This window comes from Vigna unguiculata, chromosome 7 (assembly GCF_037176805.1).
Source record: "Vigna unguiculata cultivar grain cowpea cultivar isolate G323 ecotype 2 chromosome 7, ASM3717680v1, whole genome shotgun sequence".
NCBI classification, from domain to species: Eukaryota; Viridiplantae; Streptophyta; class Magnoliopsida; order Fabales; family Fabaceae; genus Vigna; species Vigna unguiculata.
Window position 1 is genome coordinate 47,778,251 of NC_140798.1, and position 24,035 is coordinate 47,802,285.

General features: G+C 32.5%; 4 protein-coding genes across 4 annotated transcripts; 2 read left to right on the top strand and 2 right to left on the bottom strand.

Moving 5' to 3' along the window:
• The first annotated feature begins 2,495 nt into the window (after window positions 1–2,495).
• Window positions 2,496–4,412, top strand: LOC114190828 (uncharacterized). Its single transcript, XM_028079878.2, has 2 exons — window positions 2,496–3,126; window positions 3,531–4,412. The coding sequence occupies exons 1-2, from the start codon at window positions 3,053–3,055 to the stop codon at window positions 4,222–4,224; spliced, it is 768 nt and encodes a 255-aa protein (XP_027935679.2). The 5' UTR covers window positions 2,496–3,052; the 3' UTR covers window positions 4,225–4,412.
• Window positions 4,413–8,317: 3,905 nt separating this feature from the next.
• Window positions 8,318–13,803, bottom strand: COX10 (cytochrome c oxidase 10). Its single transcript, XM_028082395.2, has 7 exons — window positions 13,514–13,803; window positions 11,307–11,436; window positions 11,012–11,149; window positions 10,734–10,867; window positions 10,085–10,210; window positions 9,509–9,612; window positions 8,318–8,860 (listed from the first exon to the last, which is right to left on the bottom strand). The coding sequence occupies exons 1-7, from the start codon at window positions 13,747–13,749 to the stop codon at window positions 8,499–8,501; spliced, it is 1,230 nt and encodes a 409-aa protein (XP_027938196.1). The 5' UTR covers window positions 13,750–13,803; the 3' UTR covers window positions 8,318–8,498.
• Window positions 13,804–15,227: 1,424 nt separating this feature from the next.
• On the top strand, window positions 15,228–18,989 carry LOC114190750 (transketolase, chloroplastic). Its single transcript, XM_028079756.2, has 7 exons — window positions 15,228–15,963; window positions 16,320–16,410; window positions 16,491–16,596; window positions 16,691–16,973; window positions 17,088–17,236; window positions 17,330–17,483; window positions 17,821–18,989. Exons 1-7 carry the CDS (start codon window positions 15,484–15,486, stop codon window positions 18,778–18,780), a joined length of 2,223 nt encoding a protein of 740 aa, XP_027935557.2. The 5' UTR covers window positions 15,228–15,483; the 3' UTR covers window positions 18,781–18,989.
• Window positions 18,990–19,959: 970 nt separating this feature from the next.
• THFS (10-formyltetrahydrofolate synthetase) lies at window positions 19,960–23,557 on the bottom strand. Its single transcript, XM_028080866.2, has 5 exons — window positions 23,219–23,557; window positions 22,838–22,987; window positions 21,331–22,506; window positions 20,699–20,845; window positions 19,960–20,388 (listed from the first exon to the last, which is right to left on the bottom strand). The coding sequence occupies exons 1-5, from the start codon at window positions 23,378–23,380 to the stop codon at window positions 20,113–20,115; spliced, it is 1,911 nt and encodes a 636-aa protein (XP_027936667.2). The 5' UTR covers window positions 23,381–23,557; the 3' UTR covers window positions 19,960–20,112.
• Window positions 23,558–24,035: the final 478 nt, after the last annotated feature.

Below are 24,035 nucleotides of genomic sequence, written 5' to 3' on the forward strand. Positions count from 1 at the left end.
AAAACATTTTTTCATGTTAATATTAAATATGTGTTGTAAATGCTGATAAAAAAAATGTTTGCTAAATACAGTATAGTCTCTTTTTTAGCATAACACGGACATAGATAAATTTTTTGTTTGATAGAAATTACAATAACATTTATATTAAAGGAGACCATTCTCTTCGGTGTAGGATAAATTCTGGATAAAATTGCAATTACCAGTTCAAACTTCTGTCATTTAATTATCATTTTTCAAAAAATAAAAAAGTAGTATTTTTTAGTTTTTATTATTTTAAATTAATCTTATATTTATGTCGACACTTTTAACTATTTCTAGTTTATAAATTTGGAATGTCTACTTAATGAAAAGAAAAATTATATTGCATTTCTGAATTCTAACCGATTTTAGGCACGAAAATACGTTTTAGTAATTTTGTTTTTCAAACCATGTGATTAATTGTATTTAATATATTTTTTATTAAATACGTTTTAATAGTGTGATTATTTTGAAAATGAATAATGAATTAATTGATTTGAGTATTCATATATGTGGTGAATAAGTTCACCAAATTTATTAAATTTTTATATTTAATTTATCAAACTTTTTAACATTGTATATTCATATATTTAATATAATAGTTTAAGGAAAATGTTCTTTTACACCACTTGTACAAATTCACAACACATTTTTTTAGAAATATTTTAGTTATTAACAAAATTAATTTTTGTATTTGTAAAGAAAGAAAGAAATTAAAGGACAAAATAATAAATATAAAGTGTATAAAAAATTATCGTATGTAAAAATAATACTACCCATCATTTAAAGTATCTCATATATGTCTTATAAAGAACCTTTTAAGGTTTGACTAAACAATATAACAGCATCTATACTGCAGAAGTTATGCATAACTGGGTTATAAAATTAAAAATTGAATTGTACTGTAAGGAGAAGGAAAACGGTGTAATGTGAACAGAAAAATTTAGTAATTAGCGAAACCAGTTATTTAGTAACACTGAAAAAAAATCCATACTATATATTTTTAAAAACCAGTTATTTGAGTCCTCATAAATTTTCAAAATAAACGTTATTAATTCATCTTCAAATTAACTTTAGGTATAAAAAAATAGTTATTATTTGAGATTCTGAGAAGATTGAAAGATTCACAAATATATAAAACAGATAAACACATTGCTGAACATGACACAACACAACTAAGACTCTGCATTAATTTGAGAACCAGAAAGGATTTATCCATTAACGACAGCCATTGTTTTTTTTCATCTATTGTGTCTATTGTGCATCTGAAAAACATATCTCTCTCTCTCTCTCTCTCTCTATATATATATATATATATATATATATATATATATATATATAAAGGATAAAAACCTCTTCACTCACAAGATTATCGTATGCACAGTGTTTTCCATCTGATATTTAACTTATTCATACATCAACTTCAACATTTTCTAATTTTCTAAGTTCAACATTTTCTAATTTATAACTTTGACATCGATCACACAGTGAAACATATCATAATTTTTTCAGAATAAAAGCATCCATTAAATTTGGTAAATCTTACCGTTTTCTCAGTCCATCGCTTCACTTTTATATATCAGAAATTTGTCCAGTGTTGCATAATCTTTAACCACTTCAATTGATTGCATAATGTTGAAAACTTATTTACCACTAAACTAGACTAGATCCAAATCTTGATGCAACAACTACAGAAAGTTCTGCTAAAATTTGCTCTAGCCGGCTATGTTTTTATGATGTCAGAATATTGTCATTGATCTCAAACCAGTAAAACATAGGAAAATCCAAATGATAACATATGTCTGTTTTATGGTTCAGCAACTAAATGCTGTAGTACTTAAGCTTTTAAACTCCAAATATGAACGTAAAATCATCATAGGATATAGGATAGGATGTCATATATATATATCACATGTAGCCATCACTTTGAACGTTTACCTTAAAAGAGGGAAAGTCTAAACTATTGTACTTTCTCCTGCAGAGGTTGGATTTTGCAAACAGATACCTCTGCCACTTCTTCTACATCTTCCATATGCATTGCCTTGGAATTTGCTTTTTTCCCTGGAATATTACATATTAAATAAATTAATATATATAACAAAATCACAAAAAACAGTTATGTAAAGAGAGACTGTGCAATTAGTTTGAACAACATATATGATACATAGCCATTTATGATTAAATTCATTTTCTGTAAATTGGCACATTGCCAAATTTTCATAGTTGAATTTGTGGCATAAGAATAGAAGTGATTAGTGCAGATAAGTCGAGTTTAAGAGAATGCCCTGTTTTGTGGTGTTATTTAAAGAGGGTTACACTGCCACTAAAAATTTAGTGTAGTGTGAATAGCAGCTGAAGCAAAAATAAAAATAAAAAAAATACTAAAAAAAAAAGAAAAACAGCTTTCTTTTTATTACCCTATTAGAAATAGTTTAAAAAAGGTTAATAACAAAACCAACGAGAACTAAAGGTAGACAAAAAAAAGGCTTGTAGGGAGAAACAAACAAACAACACAACAACAATAGCGAGACAACCTCGTTTCTTCAACCTCGTTTCTTCTCAGTCAGTTCCTCATGCTTCGCTTACTTTATATCTCTCTCTTTAACTTTTCGGTCACTCAAATCGTGTTTCTCGTCTCGCCATGCTCGTTTTCTTGAAACTTAAACCCTACCCTTTTATCTATCGCCATTTGTGTGACCCTTTCTTTTCATTTGAAGCTTCAAGGTTTACCTCACTCTGCCGTTCGTTTTCTTCTACAACTCTCTCTGGGTTTCATCTTTTCATCTCTTTTCTTGTTATTCTGTCCATAAATTGACCATCTTTTGCGTACCCACATGCAGATTTTGTGGGTGCCAATATCTAATTTTATTTTGTATGTGTCATAGGGTATTGCACATGGTCATTTTATGCAGTTTTTTCTTCTGCATTCTTATCTATAGAATTCCTGTGGTAATAGGCCAAAGCTGGGTTAGATATTAATTAAGAAAGTTTAGTTTGGGATCCACATGCAAAGTTGCAATCTTCCGAGTGAGTGATGATGTCTCAGCACCAAAACCTACCATTGGTTCCGAAATCTGAAGAAGCTGGTGTGAAGCCCTTCGCAATAAGGTACCAGTGTAATTGAAGAAGTTACCTATGCATTTCAATTTATGAATCAGATTATACTTTTTTCCTTCAATATATACTATGTCATCCATTATTGCATGTTCTAATTTTAGGTTGAACTCTTCGATTGCATTAGGTTGAGTTGTGAAGTGTGAACCATATATATATATATGTTGATTGTAGATTATTTATCATCTTTCTGATGCAAGAACACAAGTTAAGATTTTGATTATTATTCTCTGTACATAAACTCCTTTTCTTTTTTTATTGCATTTCCCTTTGTGAATTGTATCAAAAATGTGTCTAGATTTTGGAGATTTCTTTAAGTTTAGTTTGTTGATAGAGGAAAAAAACAACAAAAAGTTATTTTCTTGATCACTGATACATTATTACAAATTGTGTTACAGACAGTATGTTCTTGCCTGTCGTCACAGAAATATCTCTCTAAACTGGCCTTACGAAGAGAAGCACTTGCAATTGTGTCTTAAAAGTGGTCTCAGGGAGAAAGAGTTGTTGCCACCACTTGAACCAGACAAAGCTTCACATGATGAACCAGTCAAAGGTTTCTCCAAAATGCATTCTCCAAATGGTAACAAAAACAAAGAAACTGATTCTTGCAATGCTGAAGTGCCACAAAAATGTAACTACAAAGTCAGCAACCACCCTTCACCACATGAAGAGGGAAATTACTCAAATTATCACAATGATTCTGCAAAATTTTCTCAGCCAGAAGAGACACGTACGCTCTCAGATTCTACTAATTTTCATGATAAGAGTCCACTGTTGCCGCCATCAAAAACAGTGAAATGTAAACGCAGAAGGCGAAAAGGGAAATGCAAGAAGCGTTTGATGGTGGATATTTTAGCCATGGCACAGCACAGTAGTTTAGAGGAGATTGATGCGATGAACAAGTTTTTTTATGCTGAAACTGTGGTTGAAGGATTTCAACAAACGGTGCCTTGTAAAAGTATTTCCAGGGCTGAGGCAGTGAGTGAGGATTCATGCAGAAAAGGTGGAAGTGAAGATGATGGTGATGTGACACCAAAGGGGCTATTTGTTCTTAAGTTTAAGCTCAATGGATGTCATGTTATTGGGAATTGAGCATGATATAATGGATTCTGTTCAATTTTATTCTATAAAATTATTATTGTTCACTGCAGAATTTTCCTCTGACATTGTCAGGTTAAACCATGAAAGATGCAGTACTATTCCTTATGCTTGTTTTAGGAGAGAAATTCTTACATTGCTAATCCACTCCATATTCATTATAAAGTAATCGTTTTATATCAGCGCGATTTTAAGTTTATTCTGCAGAAATTTACTGACAAATATCTTATAATCTGGTCACAGTTACATTACAGACTTACAACACAATCACTTCAAAAACTTTGATATCATAATCTTTACTTACAAGAATTTGAACAGTAACAAAATCATTGCATGCATCACAAAATCTTTGACTTGGATCCATGGTGAGAGTCTCATTCAAATCACAAAAATGCTTTCGTGCCAGATAATATATATAATGTTGTGATCTAAACATTAAATAACTTACAGAAAAAATTCCTCAAGACGAATATAAAAATCTAAAAATATTAGCAATACATAAAAAATTAGCTTGAAGGAGACATAAATTCATAATGAAGACCCTTTTTTATGTTTATGGCCAAGACTTTATTTACTTTGTTGAATTTCACAAATGGTGACTACTTCTTTTTGCTTCTTGAGCATTCATCAGAAACCAATTCACTTACCACATTAACATCAAAACCAAACATGCTAAGAAAGTGTCTATCTTAATTTTCTGGATATATATATATAGTGCTGTTCGACCTTCCTTCAAGAACCATCTGAAAAAAAATTTATAACTTTTGTGAAGACATAGTTGAACCAAAACCTCAAGTTATTGAACACCTTAAAACCACCAAGAACGAAAAATTTCACCCTATATAGCTTCCACCAACTTTGAGTTTCTCTCCAAGAAACTCACAAAGAACCAACTACACCTTTCAAGAACTATTAGTTAAGATAACCTTAAACTTTGTCTTTGTCTATTCCAAACCTAGCCAAGACCATGAACATTCGTAAACCACCAAGAAACCAAACTAAAATATTTGAAGTTTAATTTATCTCGATCTTACCTTTGCTTTGAAACCTTCAAGAAATAGGTGATGATGTGTGATCTCTGTTTCAGGGTACACTTCTTTTGTGGGTTCCTTTTCTTCCATTAAAAATGTGTGTCCTTATCAAAGTGATCCTTCTGGATCTCAGTTTCTATAAATAGTTATTTTGAAGAAACTCTCAATGATTTTTAAAGTGAGTCCTAATCAAACTACTATGAATTTTACTATCTTCCATGCCCTTGAATTTGTCGGAAAATCGGTCAAAAAGACAACTAGTTCTTCTATTCTGGAAAAAAAAAAATTCTAATAATAACCCAATCTCCAGTTATAATTGAGATATATTCTATCAGTTTGTCCTTCATGTAACAAATGTGTTTTAATCTTAGAATTGATGTGCTATTTATTATGATCCATATTTAAAAATATTATTATATTTTAATTGATCATTAATTTTTATAATGATCAATAACACAAGAAATTTTGGTTGGCTATTCCAATCTTTGGATAATCAGTGTTTGATTTAACTTCTTTATTATTTTCTCTTCTCTGTAAAAGTATAAGTAAATGATCTTTTCATATTTCTTTTCAAATCACTGACTTTTACAATATTTCGATATTTTATTATTTTTATTGAAATGATTTTCTCCTTTTCACAGTTTCTAATGTTAATTAATATATTTATAGCAAAGTCTCTTTAGTAGGATTTTATAGAATTTGACTTCTTTTTTTCTTTTTGTTAAATAAAAAATAATTAAGTGGCTGCCTTTGTTATATTTGACACGACTTTTCTTAAAACAGCTGCTTTTACTTGACGTATAATTTTATATTAATCAAATTTTATTTAATGCCTCATTAATTATATATATATATATATATATTCATTTTATTATATGTTATAATGGCTTAATTTCAACCATTATTTACATAAAATATTATGAATATAAAAAACTCTAACTTCTAAAGATTGAATTAATAATTTTTTTCATGTAAATCTACATTAAAGGTCCGAAAACGTTATAAAAATGTAACTTTATATAATTATTTAATAAAATATTATATATTTATACATTTATTATTTTTTTAACTTTTATAAATATTACCATAAAAGAAAATTAAATTGATTGGAATTATAAAAGAGAATTTATAATCATTAAATTTATCTTATTAGTCTAACTTTTGAATATTTTTTAGAGAAAAAAAAAACATTGAATATTTTTTGTAGTAACTAACTATCATAAAGTCTAATAAATTTTAAAGTTTATAAATGAATATAGATTTTAACTATTATTTTATGAGCTATTTGATCTATTTTATTTCAACACTTAATTTAATTGTCGATTGAATAAAATTTTATATATATATATATATATATATATATATATATATATATATATATATATATATATAATTACCATGATGAATTACCTTTTTAAAGACACTTTTAACATTTTTTTTCTCAATTGATGATCTTACTACTTGGCTTAACATGAAAACAGTGCCTTAATATTTGTTTTAAGAAAAAAAATGCTTTGATATCAGGAGACATTGAATTTGAGATGTCAATATGGTATATCATACAAAATAATAAATATCAAACCCTATGAATTCACACAGTGATTATGTGTAAGAACATATACGTAAAGTAGCTTGTAAACAATAAATATTAGTTATATTTTTCTTAAAAAGTTTTTGCTTCCACTCTGAGATTCATGGCTCCGAAAATTACATTTTCATTTTATTGAGAGTAATTTAATTCAGCTGTTGAGATTTAAAGGGTGTTATCTCATAGGTAATGTTCAACCTTTTCAAATTTTCGTTTTTCCTTACATTATTAATTTGTCAAAATTCAAATATTACTTATGATGATGTGGTTTAGTTTGGCGGTATTCAAATATTATATATTAGAAAAACACTTGTCTTTTTATGGTAGATAATTAATTTAGTTTTAAAAGATAATTAATTTTAAATAAAAAATAATTATTTTAGTTTAAAAAATAATTAAATTCAAATTAAAAATAATTTAAAAAATAAAACTAGTAAGATAATTGTTTTAATTAAAAAAACAGTTATTTAAAAAATGAAAATAAAAGTAAAATTGTAAACATGAAAAAATTATGTACATAATTTTTATTAAAATTAATATGAACTGTGTTTTGAAATGATAATTAACTCAGTTCAGGCTGTTCAAATATATATTCTGCAAGTGTTCGTCTATGCTGAACCATGGTTTTCTCAGGTTTTGGAAATAAAATAAAAAATATTATCATCATATTAAATAATTAATAATTTAATACAATAAACTTATTGAATTTAGCAATCATGTATAATATTTTTATGATTTTAAAATTTACTTTAAAATATATTTTAGAGTAATTTTAAAACTGTCCTGTATATTTTAAAATAAATTTGATTTAAATTAAAAAAATTTAATATACATTTTTTTTTCTATTAAGGGTTGTAATATTATTTGTTTTGATCACAAAAAATTAAATTCACATTTGTTCTTTACACATTTTTCCCTTAATCTTGTTAAGGTCAAAATTATGATTCTTTAAATATAATAATTGACGATAAGAAAGTTATTCATATATCTTTTGACATTAAACAATGCTTCTATGAATATTAGCGAAAATACAGAAACTACTGTACTTTATCATATTTTTTAATTTTCATAAAAATTTGAATTTATGTCAAAAATATATATAAATTTTTAAAAATATATAATTAATTTTAAAAATAATTATTAAATATAAAATTAAAAAAAATGTATATAAAAGATATTTTTAAAATAACTGTTAAAAACAAAAAAAAATTAAAATAACAGTTAAAAATAAATTATTTATAAAATAATAAATTATTAAAATAAAAATTAAAGGTAAAACTAGAATGATTCAATATGAGAGTATCTCTTTATATTATAGATATTCTTGAACTAAGGAAACAACCCAAATGTCATTGTTTGGTTTGAGACCTGATAACAAGGACATAAGAAAGTAGAAGCAAGTTTTATCCACCCAATCGCAAAGAATAACATCGAAATAAAAAACAAAAAATCGATTGTATATACACTGTTCAGGAAGCAAATTCTCATTTATTTCAGATCACAGATGCGTCTGCAATTTTCATGGTGTGACACATAAAACAAGGTTATTGGCTTAAACACCAATAAGAATACACCGTTTCAATAAATTTATCGAATCAACCAAACAAAACTTGGCCCAGAAAATGTTAAAGCCATACAACAGATAGTTATCAATATGAAGGAGCAGGCAGAAAGGGAAATGGAGCAACAGAGGCATATGCTACAGGAGGACGTGCTTGACGCTTCTTGGCCTTTATATTCTGATTATCATCATTATCATCCAACTCCAAGGCTTCCCCAGAAGATGCAGATTTCACAAAACCCTTTGCATTGTCTTCTAAGAGTTGTTCGCTATCGGAGCGACGGTGAATCAGAAGCCCAGTCATAAACACAGGGAGATAAAGGAGACTGGCGTGGAACATTCTCCTTGCTTTTTCTCTGGTACGGTCTCTATAGAATGAAAATGCTGCGGCGCTTATTGCAAGTGTAAGTACCGTCGACTCCAGACAAAACCATTCAGAAGTCACGCCCCCTGTTCAAGGTGCAGAAACATGAGCACCAAGGTTCTCCGTGTGACCAAAAATTTCATATTAAAGGAGAAGTGAAAACATTTTACCATTTCAATTGTCTTTTTAACTAAAATCTACCATAAATTATCATTGTATATCCTCATTGTAATAGATTCTTGAGGACAAACTTCCAACATACAAGTTTAGATTTACTGTAGTTCTAACAGTAATGTCCTCAAGCACAAATCATAGGAATAAGGTTTTCAGCTTTTTGGCCAAGTCAGTGACACAGGCATCAAAAGTTATTTAACAGAACGAAGACACTGAATATATTGTCAGTTATTTCTGTCTGACCCCATGTCCACATACGAAAAGGCTTAAAATTCTTATAGATTGAAAGCTATATATTCTTGATTGGCTTAAAATTATACTTTTTATTTTTTATTTTGTACAATACAAAATATTGAATAATACATATAACTTTGTAAACTACAAAGGCCAGAACTTTATTTAAAGATTTCTTGAGAAGTTTTTTACTACAAATTAGATTTACAAGGTATCTTCCAATCAAAGCATTCAATCATTGCCAAAATTAAGATTAAAAATCTCCAAAAGAAAATAAAAAAAATCAATCAAGTGTTTCCAGGAAAAGGAAGAAACATTTCACTCACAATCATAAGCCAAGAATCCCAAAGGGATTAGATATATAGAGTTCCTTAAGGCCACCAATGCTGTTCTCCGCCCAGATGCATCGGCAAGAGAATACATCTTAAACCTAAACTTGCAACACAAAAGGCACACATGCCAATAAGTAAAGAATATTGTACATAGTTTAGAAATAAGTAATATGAGAAATATATTAAGAATATGGTTATTCACCACCACATGCAGCAATCAAGATCCATATTTAATGAGCACCAAAAGAAGTAATTTGTATGCTAAATGCTAATATAAATTTAGTAAAATCAACTTGTGATTCCCCCTATACTTTTTAAAAACTGTCTTGGTCCGTGTACTTGAATTTGTAATTGGGTCCCCATAACTTCAGAAAAAAAAAGTTGTTGTCTTGAATCAGATTTGGTATCAGAGTCATCCATTACATTTACATCAACAAGAACTTTAGCTAGATATTAACTAGATAAATAATACGAACACCTGCCACTTTAATAAATATTTTATAGGGGAACACCAAAATAGTTGTATGAATCAAAATTCCACTATAAACAAATGAAGATACAAGAGCATACCCTCCAGCAGCATAGTCACTGCGACACATATAGGCTAGGGCCATAAAATGTGGTAACTGCCAAAAATACAAAGCAGCTGGAAGAATCATTGCATTTAATGAAATGTCATTAGAAGCAGCAGCCCATCTGAAAATCAACATCAAAGAGGTGAGTGATGGAGGACAGAAAATACACCTGTACATGCCTATGCACACGGAAGTGAGATAACGCTAATAAAGAAACAATAATAGACTAATTCCACTTCCAAAAATTTGAAACTCATTTTCTAGTAGTTAGGTATTGAATTACAACATATCACTCATTAACACCATTTGACTAGCAATTTTCTATTCCTTCTAGCAAATAAGTAGAGAGACAGCAAACAACAGGGGGTTAAGCTTTATAATTAATCTGCCAATTAAACTAGCAGTACTTTAACCAATGAAAATCAATAAATTGGTCAGATAAAATTCTTCTTAGGCAATGCAAATTCAACGCACACAAAATAGGAGCATGTAATTTAGTCTTGGCATATCAGTCTTGTGCGGAACAACTTAACTTCAAATGGATTTATTTTGCACGAAGTAAAAAAATTAATGGTAACATATATTCCTCCAGCATTCTGAAGTTCATAATACACAGGAAGGTAAATAAACAGTGCATAATTTACCCCAAAAGTGGTGGAATAGCTCCAACAACAGCTCCCACCCATGTATTTACATGATGAATCTGCTTCAAGGGAGTATATACAAATGCGTACAGGACCAGGTTGGAAGCAGCGAGCCCAGCAGCTAGCATATTAGTCTGGAATAACCTTGTCATAAAGCTTCAATGTAAGTCCCCCCACTCAAAGCATATCAAACATTTGATAAGAAATCCATTCATAGTTTTACAAGTTACACAAGAAAAGCATACAATCAACAATGTAAGCAAAATTTGTTTCAAAACCTGTGTTGCTAGCAGAGCTGTACCCGCTAATCCAACAGAGGACGCCCAGCCAATTGCATGAGGCTTTGTGATTCGTCCTGAGGGTAGTGGCCTTCGACTTGTTCTCTTCATTTTAGCATCATTATTGATCTCAAACACCTAACAAAAAGACACAACTATATAATGTGTAGACAAAAAATCTAAGAGACTGTAGAATATTCTCCTACACTCTTAAAACAGAAGTACGAAACAAAACGGAAAACAAATTCATCACAGTAGACAATTTAGATTAGGATAATTTCTTCCAGGAACCAACCTGATTCAAAGAGTTAGCAGATGCAGCAACCATCATGGTACCCAAGCAAGTCCAAGAGAGTGCTGAAAAATCAACAGCACTACCACTCCCCAAGACAAATCCAGTCCCAGATGTTGCAACCACAAGCATGCTGGAATTGAGTTAAAAATGATCAGTTAGATGACTTGTGATACATGGAAGGAATCTTGTTATTGGATAACTTGCAACTGCTATGATCCAATCTTCTAGATTAAGCCAATGAATAATAATGACTTGATAAGTTCAATGTATAGTGTGTACTTAAAATTTAATGTTGAATCTTCAAGTCATTACATGAGCCAAGTGAGAGAATGATAGACTATTTTAATCTAATATTAGCTCATGTAATTTATAGAATAACTTTAATGTGAGTTTCTAATGTGATGATTATTAGATCATTAGATTATAAATGTATTAAAGTTATGGGAATTATTTTAGAGTTCTTAAAATCAATCTCCTCTCTTCTCACTTCATTAAGGGTATTATGGTACTTTAATAAATATTTTGAAAGCTGCCTAGAAGTTACATTCTGGTTCTTCTGTGAATGAAATGTTACCTTCCTTGACAAAGCAAGGCAAGAACTTTGACGAAAGAAAACATCAAGAAAGCCATTAAAGGAACTAAGAGAAGGGAAAATATCCATCAAGAGATCTTTTACAATGGATCCAAGTCACTTCTTGAACGATATAATTTTGTGAGAATCATAGTTCCTAAAGTTCTTATGAAATAGAGTAGTTTCTTGAATTGAATTGGAATGTATGAAACTACAACTTTACATTGTATCATGTAAAGTTGTAGTTTCATACATTCCAATTCAATTCAAGAAACTATTCTATTTCATATGGACTTTGGCATCTATGATTATCTCAAAATCATATCGTCAAGAGGGTTCAAAAACTTACCTAGATCCATTGTAAAAGATCACTTGATGGATATTTTTCCTTCTCTTACTTCCTTATATGACTTTCTCGACGATATAAAATGTGCCCACAATGTTTTCTTTTGTCAAAGTACTTGCCTCCTTTCTCATTCATAGAAGAACTGTTAGGTAACCTCGAGATAGCTTTTGAAATATTTATTAAAGTACCATAATACCCTCAATGAAGTGAGATGAAAGGGGATTGATTTTAATAACTCTAAGATAATTCCCATAACTTCAATACATTTATAATCTAATAATCATCACACTGAAAGCCTTCACATTAAAGTTATTCTATAAATTACATATGCCAATATTAGATTAAAATAATCTAACAGTTGAAACTTGATGGCTATCCGGCACTGACCGCTTTGACAGAAACATTCTAACACAGCTAATGTCTATGATATAAAACGTTAATAAATACATACATACTAACATATTAGCAATTCTATCGAGTGAGAATGAAACTCAAATAAAATGAAATGATTAAAATAACTCTTAATTGAAAATCAACATCTATATATTTTTTTTACATTCAAACATTTCCCTTGATAATTAACCTTACAACAAAATTGGGAAATTATTTTAAAAATTTACTAAAAATCATAACAATAGGATGGAACTATTAGATTTAGATCATTAATTGAACGTCAAGTGTTGTGAACCATCCATAGTACTAAATCCAAGCATGATTGTTATAGAGTTCTCCTAGGCACTTAATCCCAGGATAGTTATGTTTGGTTCGTGAGACTGGTTTTTCATGAGAATCCAGCTTTTAAGGAATATGTTTCCCACTTACATAACACTATTTGACTTAAGATCTCCAACACCCCTCCCATGTTGGAACTAGGCGTCTTGAGCGTAAAGTTTTACAAGATTGGTCATCTATAGGTCTAAGATAGTTCAACAAACCAAGAAAGTGTTAGGATATCTTAGAATTTAGATTTGAATGTAATAACGCAACCCTGCAAAAACCCTAGTAAAGTGAGGATTTCCCCACTTCAATACACTATTTTGGCCACATCAAGGGTGGACGTGGAATCTCCAATACAGGGAACGAGGCTAATTCTTGTCCTCTACAAACAAAAAAATTCCAGTACACAAAATCTTCTTCTAACATTCTTGGAGATTGAGATTTGTTATTCTATATCCTAAATCCAAATAGTAATTTATTTGCACAGATTCATACAATTAAAAGCTAAATAAATAAATAACGGGTGAGAATGCAAAGAAAGCATGAAGAGGGGTGAAGTGGTGAAAAAGAAACCTGAGACGAGCCTTGGAGAGCTCCCAATAGCACCTTCCATAGTGGCGGGTCAACGACACAAAATCGGTGGTAGCTTTGGAAGAGAAATCAAGTGCAGTTGCAGATGAAGTGATTAGATGGGGATTCGAAGAGGAAGATAAAGATGAAGAGGAACGCGCATAATTAAGGTTGTGAGAATAAGAAGATTTGAGGAATTGGGAACAGAAGGAGGTTATAGAACTCCTCCTCAACATCATTGGTTGCACCAATTGAAACCAGAACACCAAGAACACTCTCACACGTTGATAGCACACGCTTTTTTTTTTCTAGCTTTAATAATTGGGCTCACACGGAAGTACCACAAATCTCCGATTTGGGCTTCATCATCATAATGGGCCCATTGGCTTAATTAAGTCTTTACAGGCCATTTCTTCCTGCAGCTCAATAGTTTCAATTAAAACTTGTCAAAAAAAAAAAAATATATATATATATATATATATATTTTATGATAAAAATATATATATATATATATATATAATATGATCTTATTTATAAAATAAAAAATTCTAAAGATAATTATCCATTTTTATAATTTTTTTTTTAATTATTCTTAAGATACTCATGAAGACTCCCTTACAATTTTGTTTATAACTTACAATGGTTAAATTTATATTTAAAAACAAAAAATGTAATGTTTCAAATACTATCCACCACGTACAATTAATTTATAACTACATATATATTAATAGTATAAAACTAAAGTTATATAAACATTAAATTTTAATTCAATAAAGTAAAATAAAAACCTGACTAAAAATAATAATAAATATAATAAAAAGTCTTCATCCGACTTAAAATAAATCAGTTGCATCTTTTCTTTCACACGATAAAGTGATTAATTATTATTTTTCCGTTATCTTTGAAAAGTATATTTGCCACTCATACGTGGTGAAGATGTGTGGTTCTCTATCTCACAAAGTCTTAACCCCTTATCTAAATATCTAAACAAAGAGGATAAACACACACTGTTTTTGGTTTGTTTCTTCTTTTAGATAGAAAACACCAAATTTTCTAATTCCTTCAACATAGCTATCATTGATTAAATGTGTAAAATCGAAATTTTGAATCAATAACACTTAAATTGATTAACTCAAAACTCGGGTGTGTAAGAACTTTTAAGTTTAGCTGTTAGACTAATTAATTTCCTATTTTATACAATATTACTAAGTGGCCAAATGATAAAATCTTTATATTTTTTGTGTGAATTTAATGTGTCTTGAAAATTAAATAAATTTTAAAACTAAAAAATAACACTATACAAATTTTTAAATTTAATTTAATTTACAAAATTAATTAATAAAATAAGATTTATATCATTTTATATACTATAAATTAACATGAGATTATACAAAACACTTTTATGTTTGTGAAATGGTTAAAAGTTTCATGTTGGCTAAAAATAAATCAATTTTATAATATATAAGTAAATATAAATCTCACTTCTTAAAATAGTTATGAGTTAGAGCCTGCTTCACTTGAAATTTCCAAAAATAATATTTAAATTTAGAAAATAAATTTAGATGCATGTACGTAGACATTAGGAAAGGATAAAAATATTTAGGGGAAGAATAAGATGAGAATATACTGTTAAAAAGTTATGAGAGGTGGAATAAAGTATAATATGATAGTATAAATTATTATCCTCCAAATTATGAAGGAAATATGAGAGGCAGAGAAGTGGGAAGAAGATAGCCAGAAGCATAGGCTAAGATTGGCCATAACATGTGGACCGCAAGAACAAGGACTCTATAGATCATCAACTACCCTTTTCCTCTCTCAATCTCACCAACACACCATAATACTTTCTTCTTCTTCTTCTTCTTTTTCATCACTTCTTCTACTACTACACTCACAGCCACTCACCTAAGTGGCTGATTTTGACTTTGATCTTGGTTCCATTTTTGAACCTCTTAAGCTTAACTTAATAAGCTATGGCATCCTCATCCTCTCTGCATCTGTCTCAGGCCCTTTTGGCCCGTGCCGTGTACCTTCATGGCTCTTCTTCTGATCGTGTTTCACTCTCTTTCCCATCATTCTCTGGCCTCAAGTCTCATCCTCCATGCAAAGCAGCCACCTTCTCTGCAGGTTCACGTAGAAGGGGTGCTTCCACCAGTGTTGTTCGAGCCGCTGCTGTTGAGACACTGGACCAGACCACCGAGGTTTCTCTGGTCGAGAAATCCATCAACACCATTCGGTTTCTGGCCATTGATGCGGTTGAAAAGGCCAACTCTGGCCACCCTGGTCTCCCCATGGGGTGTGCTCCAATGGGCCACATTCTCTACGATGAAGTCATGAGGTACAATCCTAAGAACCCCACTTGGTTCAACCGTGACCGCTTCATTTTGTCTGCTGGACATGGCTGCATGCTCCAATATGCTCTCCTTCATCTTGCAGGCTATGAGAGTGTTCAGGTTGGTTCATTGCTTCTCATTTCTTCACTAGTGGTTTTAGTCCTTTTACTAATTTGATTCCGTGACTGAGATCTTTGATCCTCGTGCAATCTGCATTTGTACAATGTATTGCTTGCTGCACTCTGCCCTTACAATTTAATTCAGATGAATGATCACATTTTATCATATATGCTAAGTTTGTGAACTTTTATGTTATCTGTATCTAAACATAATTACGTTTGATAAGTTGTGAGGTGGTGTATGTATCTTAATATTCCTGAGAATAAATGACTTTTGATGGAAACGTAATTTTAAAGCTTTTGAATTTATGTGATCTTCAATGGCTGAATTTATTGTTTTTGTGTTACATAATATAGGAAGAAGACCTGAAGGATTTCCGACAATGGGAAAGCAGGACTCCCGGACATCCTGAGAACTTTGAGACACTTGGAGTTGAAGTGACCACTGGTTAGATGTTTCTTTAGTTTATGTTATCATAATGAGCCTTTTTTGCTGAGTTCTGTTGCTTATCCTCGTACTTTGTTTAGGTCCTCTGGGTCAGGGAATTGCCAATGCTGTTGGATTAGCACTGGCTGAGAAACACTTGGCAGCAAGATTTAACAAGCCTGACAATGAGATTGTTGACCATTACACGTGAGAAAACTACATCTTGTTCAGTGATTTATGCACTTTGCAATGCCTGTTGTGTTGCCAATGAGATTAGTTTTCGCTTTATTGACTCTTGCAGATATGTTATATTGGGTGATGGTTGTCAAATGGAGGGAATTTCGAACGAAGCATGTTCACTTGCTGGTCACTGGGGTCTGGGGAAGCTTATTGCACTCTATGATGACAACCACATTTCCATTGATGGTGACACTGAGATTGCATTCACTGAGAATGTTGATCAACGTTTTGAAGCACTTGGATGGCATGTGATTTGGGTGAAGAATGGAAACACTGGGTATGATGAAATTCGTGCAGCCATCAAGGAAGCAAAGGCTGTCAAAGACAAACCAACTTTGATTAAGGTTAGTAACAACTTACACGACATGATTGAAGCAAAAATAAGCATTTTGATTTGATATAATTTTCTTTGGAGTGTTTTATCAGTTTTCTTTTCATCTGTGATTACTGTTTCACAGGTAACCACTACCATTGGATTTGGTTCTCCAAACAAAGCTAACTCTTACAGTGTTCACGGAAGTGCATTAGGTGCTAAAGAAGTGGATGCTACAAGGAAGAATCTTGGATGGCCATACGAACCTTTCCATGTGCCAGAAGACGTTAAAAAGTGTGAACGTTACCGTTAGAGATGTGTTGTTTCCAATTACTATGATGAGATTTCAGATCTAGAATGTAACTTTCTCTACTCTTTTTTTCTTAGGCATTGGAGTCGCCATGCCGCTGAAGGTTCCAAACTTGAAGCTGAGTGGAATGCCAAGTTTGCTGAATATGAGAAGAAATACAGTGCTGAAGCTGCAGATCTGAAGGCTATCTTTACCGGTGAATTGCCAGCTGGTTGGGAGAAAGCACTTCCTGTGAGTAAACAAACAAACTTCTAGGTTTCTCCTAATATTTTTACTGTGGTATACATCATTAGTATTGCGGGTTGCACAATTGTCCTATAATGAAAGTCAGGTGTGTCAAGTCATGATAGGTTAAATGGACCAAGTCACAATGCTAGAGAGATTCCTAGTGGAACAATTGATGAGAAAGAAATTGTTGTAAATGATATTAATTGTTCCGTGACGGAGGCCAAATGGACCAAGTTACAATCGTGGCTTCATGAGTGCATAGCCTTCAAATAAAACTTGACTTCTATCAAATGTTTGTGATTACTGACAACAACCCTTCTGATTTGATTTCAACTTGCAGACATACACTCCAGAAAGCCCTGCTGATGCTACAAGAAATCTGTCTCAGCAGAATCTAAATGCTCTTGTTAAGGTTCTTCCTGGTCTGATTGGTGGAAGTGCGGATCTGGCCTCTTCCAACATGACCCTGTTGAAATCGTATGGAGATTTCCAAAAGGGTACTCCTGAAGAGCGAAATGTCAGATTCGGTGTTAGAGAACACGGAATGGGAGCAATCTGCAATGGCATTGCTCTTCACAGCCCTGGATTCATTCCATACTGTGCAACTTTCTTTGTGTTCACAGACTACATGAGAGCAGCCATAAGGATTTCTGCACTGAGTGAAGCTGGAGTGATTTACGTGATGACTCATGATTCCATTGGACTGGGAGAGGATGGACCAACTCATCAGCCAATAGAGCACTTGGCAAGTTTCAGAGCAATGCCAAATATTTTGATGCTTCGACCAGCTGATGGTAATGAAACTGCAGGATCATACAAAGTTGCTGTGGTTAACAGGAAGAGACCCTCGATTCTTGCACTTTCAAGGCAAAAGTTGGCTCAACTTCCGGGAACTTCCATCGAGGGAGTTGAAAAGGGTGGCTACACCATTTCAGACAACTCATCAGGTAACAAACCTGATGTGATCTTGATTGGAACTGGTTCTGAGTTGGAAATTGCTGCTGCTGCTGCTGAGGATCTAAGGAAGGAAGGAAAAGCTGTGAGAGTTGTTTCTTTTGTTAGCTGGGAACTTTTTGATGAGCAATCAGAGGAATACAAGGAGAGTGTTCTTCCTGCTTCTGTAACAGCTAGAGTTAGCATTGAAGCAGGATCAACATTTGGATGGGGAAAGATTGTTGGAAGCAAAGGCAAGGCCATAGGCATTGATCGATTTGGAGCAAGTGCTCCAGCAGGAAAAATATACAAGGAGTTTGGTCTCACCAAGGAAGCTGTTATTGCTGCTGCCAAAGAAGTTTCGTAGATATCTATCTATTTGTTGAGTTTCTTTTATCTCATCTGAAACTTGTGGTTTTCAGTGGTGCCTTTGGGTTACTTTTACATTATTTGCTTTTTCAGATGCCACTTTACCCACAGTAAGGAAGATTAGATTGCTCTTGCATGTGACTGTCCGAGGAGCCACTTACGTTAAAGGATGAGTTCAATTAATGAAGTTGTATGAATTTTTAACAACTGTTTTGGCTTGTGAGTTTTGTCTGTCAAGTAGTTGAATAAGTGATCCTCACTCTACCTCTTTCTCTAATTTTCTTTAAATAAAGAGAATCGGGTTCAAGACATTTATAAATCTTGTCTCTTGAAACCAAATTTATGCAGTGTTCTGAAAGCCTACTCGATTTTGATCAAACTATTTACTCGATTAATGTTCTGAAAGCCAACTCAATTTTTATATTTTCGGATAAATATGAATCTATTATAAGATTTTAGAAAGTGTGTACATTTCATCCTCTTAACTTTAGAAAAGATAACTAGTTCTTAAGATAAATGGATTTGAATTCACATATTTCTTTAAAAGTTGAGAACCAAAATTACCTGTACAAAAATACCAAAAAATTGATCACGCGAACGTGTAAAATCTAGAAAATAAAAACATTTCTTTGACGAAATGTGGATTTATATAAAAATTATAGTGAACTGTGAGCAAACAACATCAATAAAACCTTATTTCATTAATGCTCTCCATTGGTAACGTGAAAAAAAATAGCTGAGGAAGTGGAAGAAAAAAAAAATAGATGAAAAACTAGTAGTAGAATAAGAAAAATAGATGGAAAGTAAGTGAAAAACAAACTACCATTCATTGAACTTAATTAAAAACTGATATCTCAGGAGTTTTACAGTAACATTTCTCTAAACAATTTCCTCTTAATATCTTTTTTGGTTTCATCTAACCCCATTCGACATAATCATACAATCTAATCACTCAAATAGTTCTAGTGACCTTATCCAAACCATCTTAACGGAAATTTTTCAATCTTTTCACCCATCAGTGCCACACTTGTATAGTTTTATCTCCTCCATTTATACCAAAAATACCAGTGACCACATTCTCCAAATGATGAAACTTAAACTTCTCCATTTGTACGTGATTTCAGTGTGCATGACAAGTATCAATTGCATATCAGAAGTAGATATAAGAACACAGATATAATCAAAATCTCTCCTTAAATTATGCAAACAAACACGAACAAAACATCAAGGAGGAATGTTAATGTGACATGACATTCATGAACATCACAAAGGGACTTGTAAATGAGATGCAGAAAGGTTCTGGTAGGCCATAGGGTGAGTGACTTGAGGTTTATGAGAGACCAGTGACTTTTCCAGTTGTTGTATCAATATCAATGTCATAGAAGCATGGCCTCGTTGGAAGCCCTGGCATTGTACTCATTGTTCCAACTAAAGGATAAATAAACCCAGCACCTATACTAGCTCTTACATCCCTTATGGGTAAGACAAACCCACTTGGAGCTCCCTTTGCCGCAGCATTGTCTGAGAAAGAATACTGAGTCTTAGCCATGCAGATTGGAAGACCAGAAAACCCTTGCTTGCTGTACATCTCAATCTGCTTCTCAGCCTAGTTTGATAACAAGAATGCAAAAAATTAGAAGGTAAAAGGAGAAGTCTTTTTCGTTAACAAATAAACAATTATAGGTACATTTAACAAGGATTAGGTAAGAACAAGAAGACTAAAACATTGTGAAGTTGTAGTTTGTGTAGTGCTTTGATTTGTGAGATTTTTTGCCCGTCTTTAAGGTTGTTTCTTTTCCCCCCCAAAGAAACTTGCACCGGGATAGAATTATGTCCACGGTTTCTATTTAGTGTTTTATTTTCTCATGCCTACTTCAAGTGAGTTGCTATATCTAATATGTAAGAGATGAAATCACCTGCTCAGAGTACTCAACGCCACTGGCTCCATATGACTTTGCTATTGCCTCTATTTTCTCTTTTATACTCAGATCCAGAGGATACAGGAACTTCAATGGCTGTGTCACATTCTCACAAGCTTTTTGAACAGCAATGCCCAGGTCAACCTGAATCATGACAAGTCATACCTTAGCAAACAGTGAACATTATTTACTAACTGAATGATACCATGATTTGTATTATATACTGTGACAGGCATGTATAGAAACTAAATTGTGCTGCTACTTGTATCCATGAAATGGTTCCTTTTTCTAGGCATGGGGTGGATATAGATATGTGCTGCCACAAGCACTACTTGGATATTTGATCCAACACAAAAATAAAATTCATGAGGGTAACAATGCTCAATAAACAGTTCGTCTAGCAGGTGAAAAATTAAAGACAGCTCAAAGCTAAATTTTTCATTCAAATATGCTAGCCACAAACAACTTAATCAAAAGTGATCTATTGTGTTACTTTCATCTATTTTTCTCCTTTGGTTTTACTGATTTTTATAGCTGACCATCCTATACTTTTGTGTGAAGGTAAAAGGCCGTGTGGCCTATGGCTTCTTTGTTGCTCAAAATGTAAGACAGGAAGTTAATGCACTTACAGCTCCTTTGCCACCATGTGCGTGATGGGAACAAATTACAGCATCATAAGCTCCAGCAGCTAAAGCAGCACTCCGAACCGCATTTAGTTCGGCTTCAGTGTCAGTTGAAAACTTGTTGATAGCAACAACAACATTTACACCGTAAGATTTTGTATTTGATATATGTCGTGCCATATTCACACAACCAGCCTCAACCAGGGCAACATTTTCAGTCAAATATGCATGATCAAGAGGTCTTCCAGCAACAACAGCTGGCCCTCCACCATGCATTTTTAGTGCCCTTATTGTTGCCACAATAATTGCACATTGAGGTGTCAAACCACTATAACGACACTTAATGTTCATAAACTTTTCTGCTCCAATATCAGCACCAAAACCAGCTTCAGTAACTACAAATCCACCTGGTCCAACCAACTTCAGTGCAATCTTATCAGCCACAATGGAAGAATTCCCATGAGCAATATTTGCAAACGGACCTGCATGAACAAGAACAGGAGTTCCTTCCAGGGTCTGCATAAGGGTAGGGTGGATGGCATCCTTCATTAAAACTGTCAAGGCACCTCCAACACCTAGATCATCAGCACTGACAGGGTCACCACTCTTGCTATTTCCAATAACCATTTTCCCAAGTCGCTCTCTCATATCAGCTAAGGATGTTGTCAGTGCCAAAACAGCCATTATCTCACTAGCAACTGAAATATCAAATGCTGTTTCTCTTACCATTCCTTTCTCATCAGGTCCCTGTCCAATAGTAATTTTTCTCAGGAATCGGTCATTGATGTCCATTACTCTCCTCCACGTAATAGAATTCGGGTCAATATCAAGCCTTGCAAATTTATTTACTTCTTCTGGTGTAAGATCATCTGGGTTGGTCTTTGAAATCCCAAGCTTCTTAAGACGCCTGAACATGACATCACTGAAGCTCCTTTTTCCTTCTTTATTTGGAGGGCACAATCGGTTAAAAAGAGCCTTATCCGACTGCGTTGATTCATGGAAAATCCGTGTATCAATTGCAGCAGCTAGAAGATTGTTTGCTGCAGTTATTGCATGAATATCTCCTGTTAGATGGAGATTGAATTCATCCATGGGAATAACTTGGCTATAGCCACCACCAGCTGCACCTCCTTTAATGCCAAAAGTAGGTCCTTGTGATGGTTGACGAACGCAGGTAACTACCTAACAAAAAGAGATAAGCTGTGATTACATATCCAGCATAACTTTGACATGCAATTAAAAATTATAGCTTTTTCCAATATTGGTATCTTGGACCCTCACAACCAGTGAAGTTCTAAATGGTGAATGAACAATAAAGTTTTAAATAAACAAGGTTTCAGACCAGATGCTCAAAGTAAAACACAAAAAACATCAATCTGATCCAAAAGCAGTAACATCAAAAGATCCTAATGATAGAGTTTAAGAGACTATAAAACATCCAGATTCAGATCGGTATCAAATCAATAGGTAACATGCCACACTGCTGTAAATGTAGAAAAAGAAAAAAGTTTACCTTTTTATCAAGAAAAGCACCTAAAGCTTGACAGAGACCCACTGTGGTAGTAGATTTTCCTTCCCCGAGAGGAGTTGGAGTAATGCCTCCCACCACAACATAATACCCATCTTGCGATCCTTGAAGCTCATCAAGAACTGACAACAAAACCTGCACATCCAAATCACTCTTCAGCTAAACTATAAGACTAATATCATCACATCAATGCATTCAACCAAAATTATCCACAAGTTTCCGATACAAAAAACTAAGGCGTACACTGAAAACCTTTTATAGTTGCACGAAACTGAAATCTAACAGGGAAACATGATCGCACAGATACCATCATAAAGAAACTAAATGAATCGGATTCCTGTAACTCAAATCTGAATGGCGAATTACCTTGGCCTTATATTTTCCGTAAAGATCATAGTGATTGGGACTGAGGTTGAGGTCTTTGGCAATCTCGGATATGTGAACAGGTTCGACGGAGTTAGCAATGTCTATGTCCGCAGGAACAGGGGACACAACCTCTAGCTTCCTCACTGTGGTTGAGGAACTCATGGTATTGAATTGGGATTCAGTTTTGGGCAGAAACAAGGATTCAGAATCTGGAAACTAATGATGTTTGACTACGAAAGGGAAGAACTCACGTTGATTTATTATGTATGTTATTTATTATTCCTTAAATCTTATCTCTCTCACACACTCTGTTATACTCATTTGTTTGTTTGGTTTTTATTCATTGTTGTTTGGTATTTATTCATTCTCTACCAATCATTCTCTGGAGAAGACAAATAAGCGTTCTATACGAAAAATTCCCACTTATTCACTCTCTACGTACTCGTCAAAAACCCCACCATACATGATGTGTGATTGGGAAGAAAACACCCAAAAAAAATCAATTTAAATTAAAACTAAAGTTAATAAAAATATAAATTTAACTTTTTCTAAAAAAATATTTTTATTTATTTATCTCTAACTAAATAAAAAAAAATTGTTTATTTTCTCTCTCTCACTTTTAATCTTTCTTCATGCAAAGTAGTGACAACTTTTTTTAGTTTTTGAAAATGATTTATAAACACTCAAAACATTAATCATATTTGAAATATACCTTAAGAGATAAAGGTTATAAATTTATATGAAAAGAAAAATAAAAAATATATTTAATATATGCATATATAGAATAAATATGTATGTATATTATTATTATTCTTAA